Below are 17,646 nucleotides of genomic sequence, written 5' to 3'. Positions count from 1 at the left end.
TGGGCTTCTCTGTGTGGAAAGAATATACCGTCTAGGTGGAATGGTCGTTTCCATGTTTGGTTGAAATGGTTTGTGATTACTCTCTACTTCGTTGTTGTTGGTTTTAAAATGTATAGGTGTTTGTATACATGGGAAGGGGGTTGATGCATTGGTGGGTGGTTATGTCATATGGCAAAGACATACCCTCTCTGGATTTAATTTACTCTGTGAGATGATTGAGCAAAGACTGTGGGTAATGAGAAGAAAGAACTACTAGAGGATGGTCGACACATCCTGTTATGCTTTCACTTTGCTTGGGTTTAATGTTTCTTGTTCCTTTCTCATGTTATTTGTAATCATATGGGGTTTATAATTGGAGGGATCACCTACTTGATGAGCCAAGGGTATTAGTTCATTCGGTGGTCTTAGTAGTCGATTATAGTATATCTCAAAAAAGGTTGATGAAGATGGCAAGACCATCCATGGGCACCATCCAGTCTAGAAATGGGGGTTGCAGACGCAGTCAGAAGAGAGAGTCTCGGGGAGTTCGAGGAGTATCCTCGTTTAGACCACTGACGAGAAGTGGAAGAAAATTAGATGCCCAACACATCACTGATGTGGCCCATACATATACAACAAGTACTTATGAGCAGGTAAGACAAATGATAACGGGTTTGGAGGGAGGCCTTAACCAATGTGCTGAGCAGGAAATCGAGGTGGAAGATTGTCACCTACTAGTACCTAATCTTGGCCATACCCGTGGTCGTCTCACCCAGTACAAGTAGACAATTTACCTCTATTGGATGATGAAGAGCATAGTAGCCAGAGCTATCATGAATGCAACAGGGTCTATCAAAGTTGATCCTATATTCTAGGAAATTCAGAAAGAATTCCAACTTGTTCAATTCCAAATTCAACAATAGAATGTCTATCTGGGTCATTTTGAGAAGTACATTTTGTGCCTTCTTCAATATGAATTACCAAGTTCCAGTGCAAAGCACCCAACTCTCGGGGAGTCCTATGATGAATAGTTTTAGTTATTTCCTTTTGTTACATTTTGAGTATGCATATGTAAAGTAGCAGTACTTATGTTAGCATGTTAAGAGTGAACTATTTTTAAGACATTCAAGCCTATAAGGCTAATTTTGGAAAACTTAAGAATATTAGATTTTGGATGGCTTATAATGCGTTTTGATGGCCAACATACATGGTTTCCCAATGGGCAGGTTGAGGCCACGAAATGTCTTTTCTGGTTGTAATCTGCTTTGAAAATGAATTAATGAAAGGCCCTACCAAGCTTACAAGAAAAATATATGATAAAAACATAAAAAAATAAAAAAATTAACATATTTTTCTAATTTACAATTTATAAAATATGGAGATAAATTTCATTTCTAAAATTATATCTAATTTTTGTCGATATCTAATAGACTCAAAGTTGAAATAACTCTATATTATTTAGGTTTTAATAAGAATCTTTGGAAAGTAAACTGATTGGAATGTAAACAAGTGCTATATAGTATCTAGTACCTACTGCTTAGTTTAAATAGAGCTAAACTAAAGTAAAAAAATAAAGAACTAAAATTGCATATACCTAATCTTGTAACAACGAGATAATTACATTAGGAAAAAGAATGTAATAGTCTTTGATGCATTAATTATTTATTATCTTTGTTCTTTTATGATTGCTTGATGTTAGTAAATTAAATATTTTAATAAAAATCTACTCAAGCAATGCTACATTGTTGTTTGTACCTATGCTCAGTTTAAATATACAAAATTAAAGTAAAAAATAATAAAGACATAAATATTTCATTGATAGTTTATATTCCATGATCTTTAAAGTTAACTCCATGTTAACTTGTTTCTAGAGTCTTCAATTCATTGTTACTCTTATTTGTAGTTTCTTTTGTACAAAAATAGGCTTTTTATAATATTCTTCCAAATATAATATGTTAGAGTCACAAACGAAATGTTTTACTTGTCCAAAGACAAAACACATATTAATTAGAAAATACTATGATGTTCTTAATGTTGAGAAGTGTAGCATGAAAGACACAATTTGACTTTAGGCATAGTCAAATTGAGAAAATTCGAATTTCCACATCAACAGACAACTTGGAGACAGTTAACTAAGGTGACATGGCTCTTTTTACTCTTGTTAGAACACTAAATTTGAGTTAGTGGGCTTGGAGTCCAATTTGCATGTGTTGATTGCTAAATTATAGCAATCTAGTCCAGTAATTTTCAGTTGTACTTAGTTAAACTAGTTCTAACAGTTATTAGAGCTAGTTGGAGATCAATTGTGAAGTGGGACAATAGTCTAACTCAGAGATCATCTAGTTAACTGACCAATCAACCAAAAAACAGCTCATGCATGCAAGGAATTCAAACTTCTCAGTCATGGTGTAGATTCCAAGGTAATGTACAATTAATTATATACTAGATTTAGTGTATAGTTTAGAGTATTGGTCAGGTGATCAATCCTCAGGAATTGTACTTGGTTATAAGAGAAAGTGTGGGTAGTGCGAGTGCAGGTAGAGAATGTGTGGAAAACGTGAGTGTAGGTAGTGCGAATGTAGGTAGAACGAGTGCAGACAATGCAAATGTGGGTAGAACGAGTGTAGGCAGAGTGAGAACAAGTTTACTCTTGCAGTTTATCCTAAAAGCGAGAGATCATAATTGTAATAGTTTCTCAATTCACTTGATTAATGCAAAAATGAGCTTAAGGGGTTTTTAGCAATTTATTTCCCTTCAAAACATTTGTTTACCTGTGTATTTGATGATGCATGTTTATGCATGTTGTTCTAAATTGTGGTTTACTTTCCCAAGAGCAATAGAGTAGAATTGTGTCTCTTGATTTAGATTTAATCTCTTGAGTAGTTGCATTTCTATCACCAAACTTTCTACATGGTATTAGAGCCCTAAAATCACATTAGAACCAGTCCTTGAATTCCTCATGTATAATGATCATTCAAACTTAATGAGTTGTTAGGAGGCAATGTTATGGAGCCCTAGTTCAGGGAAGATCCATAAGACCCTATGTGCAGCCTTCTTAATGGAGCTAGAAGGTTGCTAGTTGGAAGATCAATGAGCCAATGTTTAGTGACACAAAAAGTGCTTATGATCATTAATATTGGTAGATTGAGGAGAAGATATATTTCCCATAGGGAGATAGAGACTCAGAGGGAGTCTAGTTTCAGAGGGATCATCCCTATGGAAGCTAGTACTTTAGCATATGGGGATATCAAACACATTATTGCAGTAGTTGCAGCAGCAGTGCAAAAGCATCAACAAATCAGTAGCAACAACAATATGAGTAGATCATATTTCACCGTGCATGTGGCTATACCTCGAGGAGTGAGGTATGGTGATGTAGATCCTTAGTCCCAGAGTTGAAAAAATTTGGGTAGGGTTCATTGAAGTGTTCTCCTCATGGATCGTTACCTTGCTATAAAGGCCCACAATATTCAGTAGCAGGAGGATCAATTTTATTCATATACTGAGGAGTGCAGAGCAGTGTTGACAACATAGCAGTAGGCTTAGTAGCAAAGTCAACAATAACACGATTTTCCCTATAGACAGTTGTAAAGACATAGTTGATTCAGTGTTTTTTTGGATGATTCTCAGTTGTAGTTGTTGTAATAACAGCAAGAATAGTGAGAGGTAATGCCACAGTACATTCCACAGGCGATGGAAAGGGGTGGTGGAAAATCCATTTCTTACTAAGAGGGAGTGTTGAGAAGTGTAGCAAGAAAGACTCAATTTGACTTTAGCGTTAGTCAAGTTGAGAGAATTTGAATTTCCACATCATAAGACAACTTGGAGGAAGTTAACTGAGGTGGCATGGCTCTTGTCACTCAGTGAGAACACTAAATTTGAGATTGTGGGCTTGGAGTCCAGTTTGCATGTGTTGATTGCTAAATTATAGCAATCTAGTCCACTTATTTTCAGTTGTACTCAGTTAAACTAGTTCTAACAATTATTAGCGCCAGTTGGAGATAAATTGTGTAGTGGGACAATAGTCTAACTCAGAGATAATCTAGTTAACTTATCAATCAACCAAAAAATATCTCATGCATGTAAGGAATTCGAATTGCTCAGTTGTGGTGTAGATTCCAAGGAAGTGTACAGTTAATTATATACTAGATTGAGCGTGCAATTTAGAGTATTGGTCAGGTGATTAATCCTCAAGAATTGCGCAAGGAAATAGGAGCAAGTGCAGGCAGTGCGAGTGCAGGAAACAAAAGTGTGGGCAACGTGAGTGCAGGCGAAGTGAGAATAAGTTTACTCTTGCAGTTTGTCCTCGGAGGAAGAGATCATAATTATAGTTGTTACTCAATTCACTTGATTAATGGAAAATGGGCTTAAGGGGTTTTTAGCAATTGGTTTCCCCTAGAAACATTTGTGTACCAGTGTATTTGATGATTCATTTTTGCACATGTTATTCCAAATTGTGAATTACTTTTTGTAGAGCAGTAGAGTAGAATTGTGCCTCTTGATTTAGAATTAATTTCTTGATTAGTTGTAATTCTATCACCAAAATTTCTACACTTAAATAATATAATCCAATGTTGAATCCTCAATGCATATGAGAACTCTTTTACTAATATCAACACCTTCAAGAAAGAAATATAAAATTGTTCAATATGTTCAAAAAAAAATATATAATTCTTCAATACTCAATAAGATAATCATGCTTGTTTGCATAAGAAAATAACATAATACTACATCCAAGAACAATTAATTACTCATGTTACTTATACAATCGCTTATTGGGTTTAAAGTAACTGCTATCTTGATGCTTGAATCCTCAATGCATATGGAAGTTATTTTATTAATATCAACACTCTCAAGAAAGAAATATCAAATTGTTCGATATGTTCAAGTGAAAAACATAAAATTCTTCAATACTCAATAAGATAATCATGCTTGTTTGCATAAGAAAATAACCTATACTACATCCGAGAACAATTAATTACTCATGTTACTTATACAATCACTTGTTGGGTGCATAGTAACTGCTATCTTGGTGCTTGAAAGCTAATGTATTATCCAAAGGATATTCTCTGCAAAAAATGTAAACATGCATAAGTTAGAAAGTATCAGAAAGGTTCTTCAACAAGAAGTGGTTGCTAGCTCATTTGACGTTACTGACTGAAATTGAATCTCACTTCTAGATAAAATTCTACCATTACTATTTTTATGATGCATCATATTTGGATGCAAAAATGCTACAATGAAAAGATTCTTCAATTAGAAACTTTTTCATGGTGGCATTTGTGCATTGAAATGAGATGGACGCTAGCTCAATTGGTGTGAATGAGCGAAATTGGACTTCGCGACCAACTTGGCTAGACACATAACCACAATCTGTATTATGCAAAGTGACATTTTTAGTGCCTACCACTTACTTTAAATATTTCCAAATTAGAATAAAAAGAATAAAAATTTGCTGATGGATACATGGATAAACTATAAATGACACCACCATTTTTGTGCATACAATTTCCAACATAAACAATATGATTTCTAGCTAAAAGCACATGCAAAAGATAAAAAATATTTGAAGAAATAGATGGTTGGAATTTCTACAATTAAAACCCTGCTATACCATACAATTTCCAGCTACTAAAACACATTTTCTAGTTGAAAAAATATTCATAATTTCACCAATGTATAATGAAGAAGATGGCTAGAAAAATATGCAATCAACCCATGGTTGTCCCATGAAATTTGCCATCTTTCAAATGAGAGCTACACTTTTCTATGAACCAAACTACTTTGAATACAAATAACTATACAAATAATTATTATGTAAATTAATAATAATACTTATATTAATGCCCAATACATAGGGTAGCTTGCATAATATTAAGAGGAGAGCTTGTTGAGGTTGACTTGTGCAGTATAAAACGATATGAGATTGATCTGTAATTTGTAGCACACCAAGGCACTACTAAATCCTCATCATTAGAGATGAAAATATGAATATATTAATTTTTTTTTAAAATACAACATAGAGATATAAATAAAAAAATGAATATATTAAATATTTAGTTCTAAATAAAAATGAAAATTTTCACTTGTATCAGTTATAACAACTATAACAACTATGTTGAATAATAATAACACAATAATTACAAGAATCATATTGCCAATTTTAACTTCACAAATTGCCATTTTCCAAATCTCTCATATTTAAGTACATACAACAATGAAAAAAGGTCTTTAAGCTTTAAGTAGAATTAAGAATGAGATGTGTATATATAAGACAATCAAATAAAATTACATTCAAATTATTTTTTAACTTCTTAATTTCTTATTTTTAGAATTAATTTTTAGTAATTTAATTATATTCATTGAAATGAAGTTTTATTATATAATTTGCAATGTTACGAGGAAAGAAAATTATAAAAAGGTAAAGGAAAAAAATATAGTCAAATTAAAAAGTAATAAAATAAAAAAGAAAAATTATCTATTTTTTTTAATTATTTTTTCCTCTTAAAATTTGTGAGAAAAAACTATAATTTATGAAAATGCTAAAAAAATAAAATTAAATAAAAATGAAAAAAAAAATACTAAAAAATGAAAATTACTAAACAACCCATAATAAAAACAAAATAATACAATTTCAAAATAAAACTTTTAATAACGTAACTTTTAAATCATCTAACTCTAAAAACAACTCTACTCTATAATACCGAAATTAATGTAATAAAGTTTAAAAATTGTGAAATCTTTGTTAGCCTCATCTTCCTTAAATAATAAATTTAAAAATATTTTATCAAATCATTAGTCAATTAAAGCAACTTATATTTCATGGTTTAGATATTGCTTACACACGAAGATTACATCAAATCATTAGTAAATTAAAGCAACTTGTATTTCACTGATGGTAGATTACATCAAATCATTAGCAAATTAAAGCAACTTATATTTTACTGATGGGAGATTACATGATAGTTTTTAGTTTACATACCGCTTACGTGCTTTTATTGGTAATCAATTTTAGTTTTCATTTTATATGGATAGATGGATAAACTATAAATGGCATCACCATTTTTGTAATGTTTTAAATTTTCAACGAATTGTATTTGTCAAAGTGAAAAGTTAGTAAAAAATAAGTTGGAAATGTCCATTTTTTGCAACAGTAATATTATGATAATCAATACCTAGCGGGTGATTTGATGCACCAAATAAGACACTAACCCCAATGGAAAAAGAAAATAGTGAACTATAATAATGATAAAAAACAAATGAAATTCACAAAATCTCATCACAATTTCCAACATGTTGCCCCATACAATTTCCAACATAAACAATATGACTTCCAACTAAAAGCACATGCAAAAGATAAAAAATATTTGAAGAAATAGATGGTTGGAATTTCTACAATTAAAACCCTCCTATACCATACAATTTCCAGCTACTAAAACACATTTTCTAGTTGAAAAAATATGCATAAATTCACCAATTTATAATCAAAAAGATGGCTAGAAAAATATCCAATCAACCCATGGTTGTCCCATGAAATTCACCATCTTTCAAATGAGAACTACACTTTTCTATGAAATAAACTACTTTGAAGACAAATAACTATACAAATAATTATTATGTAAATTAATAATAATACTTATATTAATGCCCAATACATAGGGGTAGCTTGCATAACATTAAGAGGAGAGCTTGTTGAGTTTGACTTGTGAAGCATAAAATGATATCAGATTGATCTGTAATGAACAATGATATCGGATTGATTTGTAATGCATAATGTGCCTATGAGACAATTTCTGCAGGAATTTACTACATCACAAAATATAAATAACCACAGGAGGACACTACTAAATCCTCATCATTAGAGATGAAAATATGAATATATTAATTTTTTTTAAAACATACAACATAGACATATAAATAAAAATATGAATATATTAAATATTTAGTTTTAATAAAAATGAAAATTTTCACCTATATCAGTTATAACAACTATAACAACTATTTTGAATAATCATAACATAATAATTATAGGAATCACATTGCCAATTTCAACTTCACAAATTGTCATTTTCCAAATCTTTGATATTTGAGTGTAGACAATAATGACAAAAAGTCTTTAAGCTTTAAGTAGAATTAAGAATGAGATCTATATATATAAGAGAATAAGAAAATATTACACTCAAATTATCTTTTAACGTTATTAATTTCTCATTTTTAGAATTAATTTTTAGTAATTTAATTATATTTATTGAAATGAAAGTTTTATTGTATAATTGTTAATGCTTCTAGGAAAATTTTTTATAGAAAAGTGAAGGGATAAGATAAAGTCAAATTAAAAAATAATAAAATTAAAAAAAAAAAATATTGATTTTTTTAAATTATTTTTTCCTCCTTAAAATTTGTGAGGAAAAATTATAATTCATGAAAATGGTAAAAAAAAGAAATAAAATTAAAAACAAAAAAATTAATAAAAAAATAAAAATTACTAAATAACCTGTAATAAAACCTCAATCAATCACCTTACAAATAAATAAATTTAAATAATAATAAAAAATAAAAAAATTAAATTCACAATATTAAACTATAGATAAATGATTTTTTTTTCTATAAAAACAAAATAATACAATTTCAAAAATAAAATTTTTATAAAATAACTTTTAAATCATCTCACTCTAAAAACAATACCAAAATTAACATAATAAAGCTTACAAAAGTTTAAAAATTGCGAAATCTCTGTTAGCCTCATCTTTCTTAAATAATAAATTTAAAAATGGTTTATCAAATTATTAGTAAATTAAAGCAACTTATATTTTAAGTATGGGAGATTACATGGAGTTCGTGCTTCTACTGGTAATCGATTTTAGTTTTCGTTTTATATGATCAAGTTGAATGGGAAACCATTCACACCCAACTTCATAATTATACATGCTTTAACGACAACATCGGGAACCACTTTTCTCAGCAGTGGAAGACTTCTGAAAGATTTCTTTTGACGTGAGATTAAATAATAATTTTTTTTGATGATTGATCCTTTGTTTTTTAAGTTTTTCTCTCTATTTTGGCAACGGCTAACGAGTCTGTTAATGGCTAACGAGTCTGTTATAGGGCATTAAATGTCTATTTAGCTATATACTCTGTGTGTTATCGACTTAAGGAGTATGCAGCTAAACAAGAATTTAATACCCGATTTTAGTTTTCATTTTATATGATCAAATTGAATGGGAAACCATTCACACCCAACTTTATATTATACATGCTTTAACGACAACATCGGGAACCACTTTTCTCAGCTGTGGAATACTTTTGAAAGACTTCTTTTGAAGTGAGATTAAATAATATTTCTTTTGTGATGATTGATACCTTGTTTTTTACGTTTTCCCCTCTACTTTGGCAATGGCTAACGAGCCTGCCATAGGGCATTAAATGTCCACTTAGCTACATACTCTGTGTATTATCGGTTTAAGGAGTATGCAGCTAAACAGACATTTAATGCCCTATAACAGGCTCATTAGCCATTGCCCTCTACTTTCACCCTAGACACGGTACTACGTCTTCTTCACGACGCGTTAATATGTTTCAACGAGAACATCGGCAGCCAATTTTCTACGCGGAGGTGGAACACTTTTTAACTAACTTTGTTATTAAGAAATTCTTTTTTCAAGAGAACGGATGGATGATTGATTCCTTTGTCCCCGCTCCACCTTTACAACCACCGCAACTTGAGGTGACGCCGAGTTTTACTGATGGGAGATTACATCAAATCATTGGTAAATTCAAGCTTAGACTGATGGGAGATTACATGATAATTTTTGGTTTTCCATTTAGTTTTGGACTCACACGAAACCATTCACACCAAACTTTATAATTATATATGTTTAACGACAATATCGGAAACCACTTTTCTCAGCAAGTGGAAGATTTTTTGAAAGACTTCTTTCTGTTTGGCAGAGGAGGAACGACCTCATTATTCATGCCTTCTTCACACTATACACGCTACTACGTCTTCTTCACGACGCCCAAACACGCGGTTTCTCTCCACCAATACTCACTGCATTTCTCCCCTCCCCTCTCCCAGAGCCTGCGATTTCAACCACCATGCCCTCTCTTTCTTTTGCTTTTCATCTGCTCTTTCTCCTACTCATCTTTTCCTTCACCCCTGGGAAAGGATCCCACTCTTTCCACAATGACCACCAATCCCTGGTGGCATTCAGGAACCTCATTACCAGCGATCCACATCATTCCCTCGCAGATTGGACTCCCGCCAACCCCTTCTGCAACTGGACCGGCGTCACCTGCAGCCGCCGCCATCCATACAGAGTGGCTTCTCTCTACCTCCCTCTGATGGATCTGCACGGTTCCATTGCTCCATCGCTCGGCAATTTGTCGTTTCTCCGCACGCTCTTTCTCTCAGACAATGAGCTCACTGGTCATATCCCCAATCAATTGGGACGCCTCTTTCATTTGAGGGTGCTCGCGTTGGATCACAATGGCTTGGACGGAAATATCCCAACTCAACTTTGCAGTTGCAGAAATTTGAGGCAGCTCGCGTTGGACAACAACAAGCTGACCGGAAATATCCCGAGCGAGTTGGGTTCCCTTCCGCTTCAAAAGCTTTTCTTGGGAGAGAACGAGCTGACAGGTACCATTCCCTCTTCCTTGGGAAACCTTTCATCTCTGATTGCGTTGACTTTGGAATCCAATAGTCTGACCGGTACCATTCCCTCTTCCTTGGGTCGCCTCTCCCGTTTGCTTGTATTTTTTCTTGCCCTAAACGATTTGTCAGGTCGCATTCCCACATCTTTGTCAAATATGTCAAACTTGGAATTTCTCGATTTAGCTATAAATCAACTTAGTGGAGATATTCCAAAGTTTATTGGAAATTTTTCTAACTTGGTATTACTCGGTTTAAGTGCTAACAAGCTGAGTGGGACCGTGCCATTAGAATTGGGTAAGTTATCTTTTCTCGAATTATTACTTTTGAATAACAATCAACTAGATAGTGGCAATGCTATAAACATGCCTTTTCTTACCGTTCTTACTAACTGTTCCAGTTAATGGATTTACGGTTGCACAACAATAAATTAAGTGGCGTTTTACCATTTTCCATAGGTAGATTATCTACTAATTTATCTCTCCTAGAATTATCAAATAATAAAATACAAGGAAACATCCCTCCACATATAGGTAATCTTCGCAGCCTAACCTTATTAAATTTAAGTGAAAAATTTCTAAATGGTAATGTTCTCCCATTAGGAAAATTTCTAAAAATAGAAAGATTGTATTTAAGTAACAATAATTTAGAAGGAAACATACCTGACGATTTTGAAGGCTTACAACACCTTGGTCTCTTGGACCTTAGTGTAAATAGTCTCTCTGGAAAGATTCCAAATTCCCTTTCACTCCTTAAACAACTAAGAAGACTCCATCTTCATCACAATAAGTTATCAGGGACCATACCTTTGAGCTTAGGAGATTGTATACTTTTGGAATTGCTTGACCTATCTCATAATAGGCTCTCTGGAAGTATACCACATGAAATTGGGAAACTTTCTAATCTACAGTTCTATTTGAATTTGTCATGGAATTTATTAGAAGGTTCCTTGCCCATGGAGATTGGTAAAATTGCAATGGCTCAGGCTATAGACATCTCTGTCAATCAATTGATTGGGGCAATCCCCCCTGCACTTGGAAGTTGCAGTGAGCTACAATTATTGAACTTATCTCGCAATTCCTTCCAAGGGTCTATTCCAGAGTCACTTGGAAATTTAAAAAGCCTTGCAAGTCTAGACCTCTCTTTGAACAACTTATCAGGTATAATACCAGTGGTCACACTCAAGAATTTGAAAATGCTTCAAAGCCTGAATTTGTCTTTCAATAATTTCACTGGGGAAATTCCAGAAGGAGGGTTTTTTGCAAATAGAACAATTGTCATGTCCTTAATTGGAAATCCTAGCGTTTGTGGACCGCAAGTATTTCAACTGCCTGCATGTCAAACACCAAGACATCATTTTGCACTTGTGAAAAGATTGATACTGCCAGTGAGTGGAGTTGTTGCTTTTATATTATGTTGTTTACTTTTGGGATTCCTTTGGAAAAGAAAGGGATTCCTTTGGAACAGAATGCAAAACTTTGATTCTTCACAAGCCATTTTGCAAAGGTTGGAGCATAAAAGGCTCTCATATCAAGAGCTTCATATAGCAACTAATGGATTTGTCGAGGCCAACTTGTTGGGAACAGGGAATTTTGGTTCAGTTTATAAAGGAATTTTGATTGACGGCACACTTGTTGCTGTAAAAGTTTTCCATTTGCTAAAGGACAAGGCTGAAAAGAGTTTTAAAGCGGAATGTAGCGTCTTGCAAAAGGTTCAACATCGAAATCTGGTGAAAATCATAACCTCATGTTGCAACATTGATTTCAAAGGATTAGTGTTCAAATTTATGTCTAATGGAAGCCTGGAGAAGCATTTGTATCCTAATACAAATGACAACAATGGTGAAGATGCATGTGAAATGGGACTAAGAACAAGATTGGACATTGCAATAGATGTGGCCCATGCCATTGAATATCTTCATCATGATTCATTTGTGCAGGTAGTGCATTGTGATATAAAACCAAGTAATGTGCTTATTGATGAAGACATGTCAGGGCATGTAACAGATTTTGGTATTGCAAGATTAATTGATGAAACCTCTACTGAGTCACTTACTTCAACACTTTCTTTGAAAGGATCTATGGGCTATATTGCACCAGGTATGACATTTAGAATGTTAAATGTTTGCTTTTCATTTCTAAATGTCTCACCAACATTTTTGTATGGAAAAATAGAGTAAAATTTGATGAATGTTATCTTACATGCAGAGTATGGATTCGGTCAGCCAGTGTCTACCAAAGGAGATATTTACAGCTATGGCATTTTATTATTGGAAATTCTTACAAGGAAACAACCAACTAATGATATGTTTTCTGGAGAGCTGAACTTGCACAAGTGGGTAAATCTAGCCTTTCCAAGCAGCGTTAAGGAGGTAATTGACAACAACCTTCTTAGGGAGGTGGAAGGAGATGAATTTGAAGAAAACAATGTATTCAATTGCATATCTTCTCTTATACAGGTTGGTTTGGTTTGTTCGAAAGATTCACCCAATGAACAACCAACTATGAGAGATGTGGTAATGGTATTGGAGAACCTTAGAAATGATTTGGGGCCAAATGCAATTGCTTCTAGGAGATTAAGGCAAAGCATATCTAATTTGCTTAGCAATACAAATGCAACAAGGAGTGATACACATGCATCAAATGCCCATAGTTCTTCCTCATTTTAGTTTGTGAAAATTGCAATACTAGAAGATTTCAGTATTTCCATTGTGCATACAATGGCACTTGTTTTTTTTTAAAGTTATAATCGTTGAAGTAAACTTCTATTAGTATTTATATTTATATGTCAGTATTATCAAAATAAAAAGTACACGCTTTTGTGACATTGCAACTATACATTGGTTTATTTTATTGGCCATTCATAATGACAATGTTTTTAATTGTCTCAAATTAATTCCATTATTTATTTGTCTATAAATGAAAGGATATAATTAAAAAATAACAATCATCTATAACTTATAAACACATTTTTTTAGATGAGTGAATTGATTTTATGAATTATGTTAGATTTTAATTACACTTTTGATATTATTTTTAATTATTTGACCAAACTTTTGTTCATATTTACTATCTATTTATGATTATTGTTAATGTGAAAATTAAATTATTTAATAACACTTTATTAACCAAATGAAAATATTATATCTTAATGTGATTTATTACTATTATCCATGATGTCAATATTCATATCTACAAAATAAGAACCTCTCTCACAAAAGGTAATATGAAACTAATTGTATTATCTTTAGAGCACAAATTAATGGATTAATATATTAAATTTAACCATAACTAATTTGTTTATGTCATTAACAATAATTTAAATGCTGAATTCTCATTTAGATGTGATTTTTTAAATTTTCATGTAAATCAAATTGATGAAACATCAATAACAATTCTATTCTTTTAAATATATAATTTGTTCGATTTAAATTTCAGTTATATATAATTTGTTTATATTATCAATAAAAATTCAAAAGTTAAATTCTAATCTTAAATATGATTTTTTAATTTTCTTGTTAATGAGATTAGTGACCCATTAATGGAACTTTATGGTGAACTGTATACAATGCACGAATATTTAAGTATACAATTTTGATCTAAAAATCATGTTGAAAGACATGAAAATTTATGTTACAAGACTATGACTTATTATAATTTTTAACAATTTAGAACTTTTTTTTAGTTATATTATAATTATATCATATATAAATTTTATATCCTCATACATTGTTGGAGACATGTCTGAGAGATTTCCCTACCCTTTCAACCCTCCTTTTCTTCAAAGGACTCTTGTTGACCATGTAGATATTTGGCTTCCTGTAATAGGGCTTCTTATATTCTAGCGAATACTTCAATTTGATAGTTAATGTTATTGACAAAACAATGGGATATGGAAGACGTTTTATTCTATGCTCCTATTAATAAAGTAGCGAGTGATGAAAGTTAAGGTTTTATGCTAAGTTGGCCTCTCTAGCTTCAAATGGATAGATGTTTCTTGAATTTGGTATAAATATGTTATTATTTCAAAACCATAAATCACATAGATTTCATTTCACAATTTTCTAAGTGGTATGTTCATTGAATTTATCTCAAAATACCTTATTAGGATCTACTCCAAATTCAATTGGAAATTTACAGAGTCTTATGAACTTAGATATTTCTTCCAACTCCCTATTAAGGACAATTCCAATTACTCTGGCATTTGAAAAGTTTTAGTATTTGAAATTATCTTTCAACAATCTCATTCGGAAATTCCAAAAGGAGGGGTTTTTTAATCCAAAAAAAAACAATTTTCATGTCCTTCATTGGAAACCCTATCTTTTTCAAACCACAAGCATTCCAATCACCTATCTCTCAAACAACAAGAGATCATTTTGCATTTGTGAAAGAGTATTATTGCTAATGAATGTAGTTATTGTTGTTGTACTATGTTATCTACTTTTGGGATTCATTTGGAAAGGAAATAAGTGTATACAAAATGTTAATTCCTTGCAACATATTGTCTAAAGGTTAGATTAGAAAAGGATCTCATATGACGAGCTTCACATAGCAATTAATAGATTTACCAAAGCCAACTTGTTAGTAATGAGAAGTTTTGGTTAATTTATAAAGGAATTTTAGCGATGACACAGTTATGGCTACATAAGTTTTCTAGTTGCAAAAGACAAGGTTTTCAAGAGTTCTAGATTAGAATGTAGTGTTCTACAAAAGGTTCAAAATTGAAATCTGGTGAGAATCATAACTTCATGTTCCAACCTCCATTTTAAAGGATTAATGTTCCAATATATGTCTAACAAAAGCTTGGAGAAGCATTTGTAGGGATGACAATAATGGTGAAGATGTATGTAAATTGGCTTTGAAAACACAATTGGATATTGCCATAGATGTGGCCCATGCGATGGAGTAATTTCATCATGATTCTTTTGTTCAAGTGGTAGTTTTTTATTTGAAATCTGATAATGTGTTTTTGGATGAAGACATGATGGTCCATATAGTGGACTTTCGTATCGAAAAATTAATGAATGCAACCCCTACTAACTTACTTCAACATTTGGTTTGAAAGAATCCATGGGATAAATTTTCCCAAGTATGACATTTTAGAACATTAATTTTACTTGTTTTTCCTCATTAACGATTTTTGTACATAGTGGTAAAGTAAAATATAATGAGGGTTGACTTCAATATGGAGTATGGATTAATTGAGATAGTGTTTACCAAAGTAGATATATGTAGTTATGATTTTTTTCTTAGTGGAAATGCTTACTAGGAAGCAACTAATTTTTTTGAGATAACATGTTTTTTTGGAGATGTAAACTTGCACAAGTGAGTGAGCTAGTGTTTCCAAACACAGTGAAGGAAGTATTTCTCTTAAGTATTTTTAGCGAGGTGGATGGAGATGGATTTGTAGAAAATAATGTATACAATTACTTTATGCGCCATGAGTTAGTTTGATTTTCTCGAAACATTAAACCAATGAATGAACAACTATGAAAGATGTGGTAACGATATTGGAGAACCTTAGAAATGATTTGGGTGGGATATGTAGTTGCTTCTAGGAGATTGAGACAAAGCATATCTAATTTCCTTAGAAATACAAATGGAATGAGTAATACACATGAATCAAATGCCCATATTTCTTCTACATTTTAGTTTATGAAAATTATGTTACCATAGTTATTCATGCTATTATTCATACAATGGAATTTTCCATTTAGCTTATACTTGTTGGCGTAAAATTTTATTAGTATTTATATCTATGTAATTTATTTATTTTCCTACAAACCTAGCAATCAACACTTAAATCCTAACAAAGTTAATATATCTATTGATTAAATATGAAATTGGGTTCATAAACATAATAAAATTTAGTGCAACATACGTGGTACCTTAAACGTTTTCTTCTTCACAAGCTTAACAATTATCTCTGGTACCACTTTGTAACACACCCAACCCTTAATCCCACATGAGGGCTATGGGGTATCACATTTTATCTAAGAATTTTATCAAACAATTCCCACACATTATCTAATCACCATCGATAAAAACCACATTTTGAAGGGGCATTTCATTAATTAGTTTATGTGCACGATTTATTTTTCTAAAACCAAAATATTCCATATAGTATATCTTGTAAATTATAGAGGACCAAATTCAAAAATTTCTACCACATATACCTTGACATATTTTCTTTAAATCCTCCGAGTTTCATAGTCTGGAACATCCAAGAAAGAAAATTATGGCAATAATAACACATTGGCTATTTTTGAGGTTTGATTTTAGGAGAATTCAAGAGACCCAACTTCCTCAAGGAATATCTTTGAAAATATAGAGAAAAAAGATCTGAATTATGTCAGAAATTAATTAACGAAGAAATGAAATACACAAAATACAGAAACACGTAAAACAAGAGAGACATAGATATAGGTAGTTCACCCAATTTGGGCTATGTCAAAGGAGAAACAAACAGTCCTTCCTTTTATATTATCCAGCAAAATGAAGAGATACAATCTACAAAAGATCCACTGTAATTTCCTCTTCTCTGTCACATAGTATCCTCCCTCTGTCTCGTTCAACATAATAATACACATTTGCAATACAATTCCTTCATATAAACCGTTGGGTTTCCTTCTAGGACAAAATGCCCTAAATTAAACATAACTTCTACCCTCAGATCATCTGCCTAATGAACGACCCAGATTGACTATGAAATTACAATATTATACAAGGAAAATTTTCATCTATTTTTAGCTTCGGGGGCGCTGCCCCTGAACCCCCACCAGGGGGGATCAAAATATGTAGGAGCCCCCCATGGACCCTCGAGGAAGCAATAGTGTTGGGGGGGGGATTGCCCCCACACCCCACTATCAGGGAATGGAATTCAAACGTCGCTGAAACATGACCTTTGAATTAGGAAGATAATTAGGCTCCACATCCAACAATCTTCTACTTGGAGACTGATTATATCAACTCCATCGATGCTTCAATTGTTGGACAATTCTTCCACTTTCAACCTGG

At 32.2% G+C, this 17,646-nt stretch overlaps 1 protein-coding gene across 1 annotated transcript; it reads left to right on the top strand.

Moving 5' to 3' along the window:
- Window positions 1–8,796: 8,796 nt before the first annotated feature.
- LOC149255196 (uncharacterized) lies at window positions 8,797–13,298 on the top strand. Its single transcript, XM_089454974.1, has 4 exons — window positions 8,797–8,829; window positions 9,928–10,927; window positions 12,217–12,729; window positions 12,838–13,298. Exons 1-4 carry the CDS (start codon window positions 8,797–8,799, stop codon window positions 13,296–13,298), a joined length of 2,007 nt encoding a protein of 668 aa, XP_089311100.1.
- The last annotated feature ends 4,348 nt before the right edge of the window (window positions 13,299–17,646 follow it).

Source organism: Pinus tabuliformis, chromosome 7 (genome assembly GCF_031772625.1).
Source record: "Pinus tabuliformis cultivar Carrire ecotype Pingquan chromosome 7, CPIR1, whole genome shotgun sequence".
Classification (NCBI taxonomy): domain Eukaryota; kingdom Viridiplantae; phylum Streptophyta; class Pinopsida; order Pinales; family Pinaceae; genus Pinus; species Pinus tabuliformis.
This window is presented reverse-complemented; position numbering and strand designations above follow the sequence as displayed.

What these genes read in the sequence shown, in the direction of transcription:
- LOC149255196 (XM_089454974.1), top strand. Translation starts at nt 8,797, where the DNA reads ATGGGAGATTACATGGAGTTCGTGCTTCTACTG. An exon ending in TGGAGTTCGTGCTTCTACTG is followed by an intron (nt 8,830 to 9,927) that starts GTAATCGATTTT and finishes TCTGTTTGGCAG; the next exon opens with AGGAGGAACGACCTCATTAT. An exon ending in GACCGTGCCATTAGAATTGG is followed by an intron (nt 10,928 to 12,216) that starts GTAAGTTATCTT and finishes TGTTGGGAACAG; the next exon opens with GGAATTTTGGTTCAGTTTAT.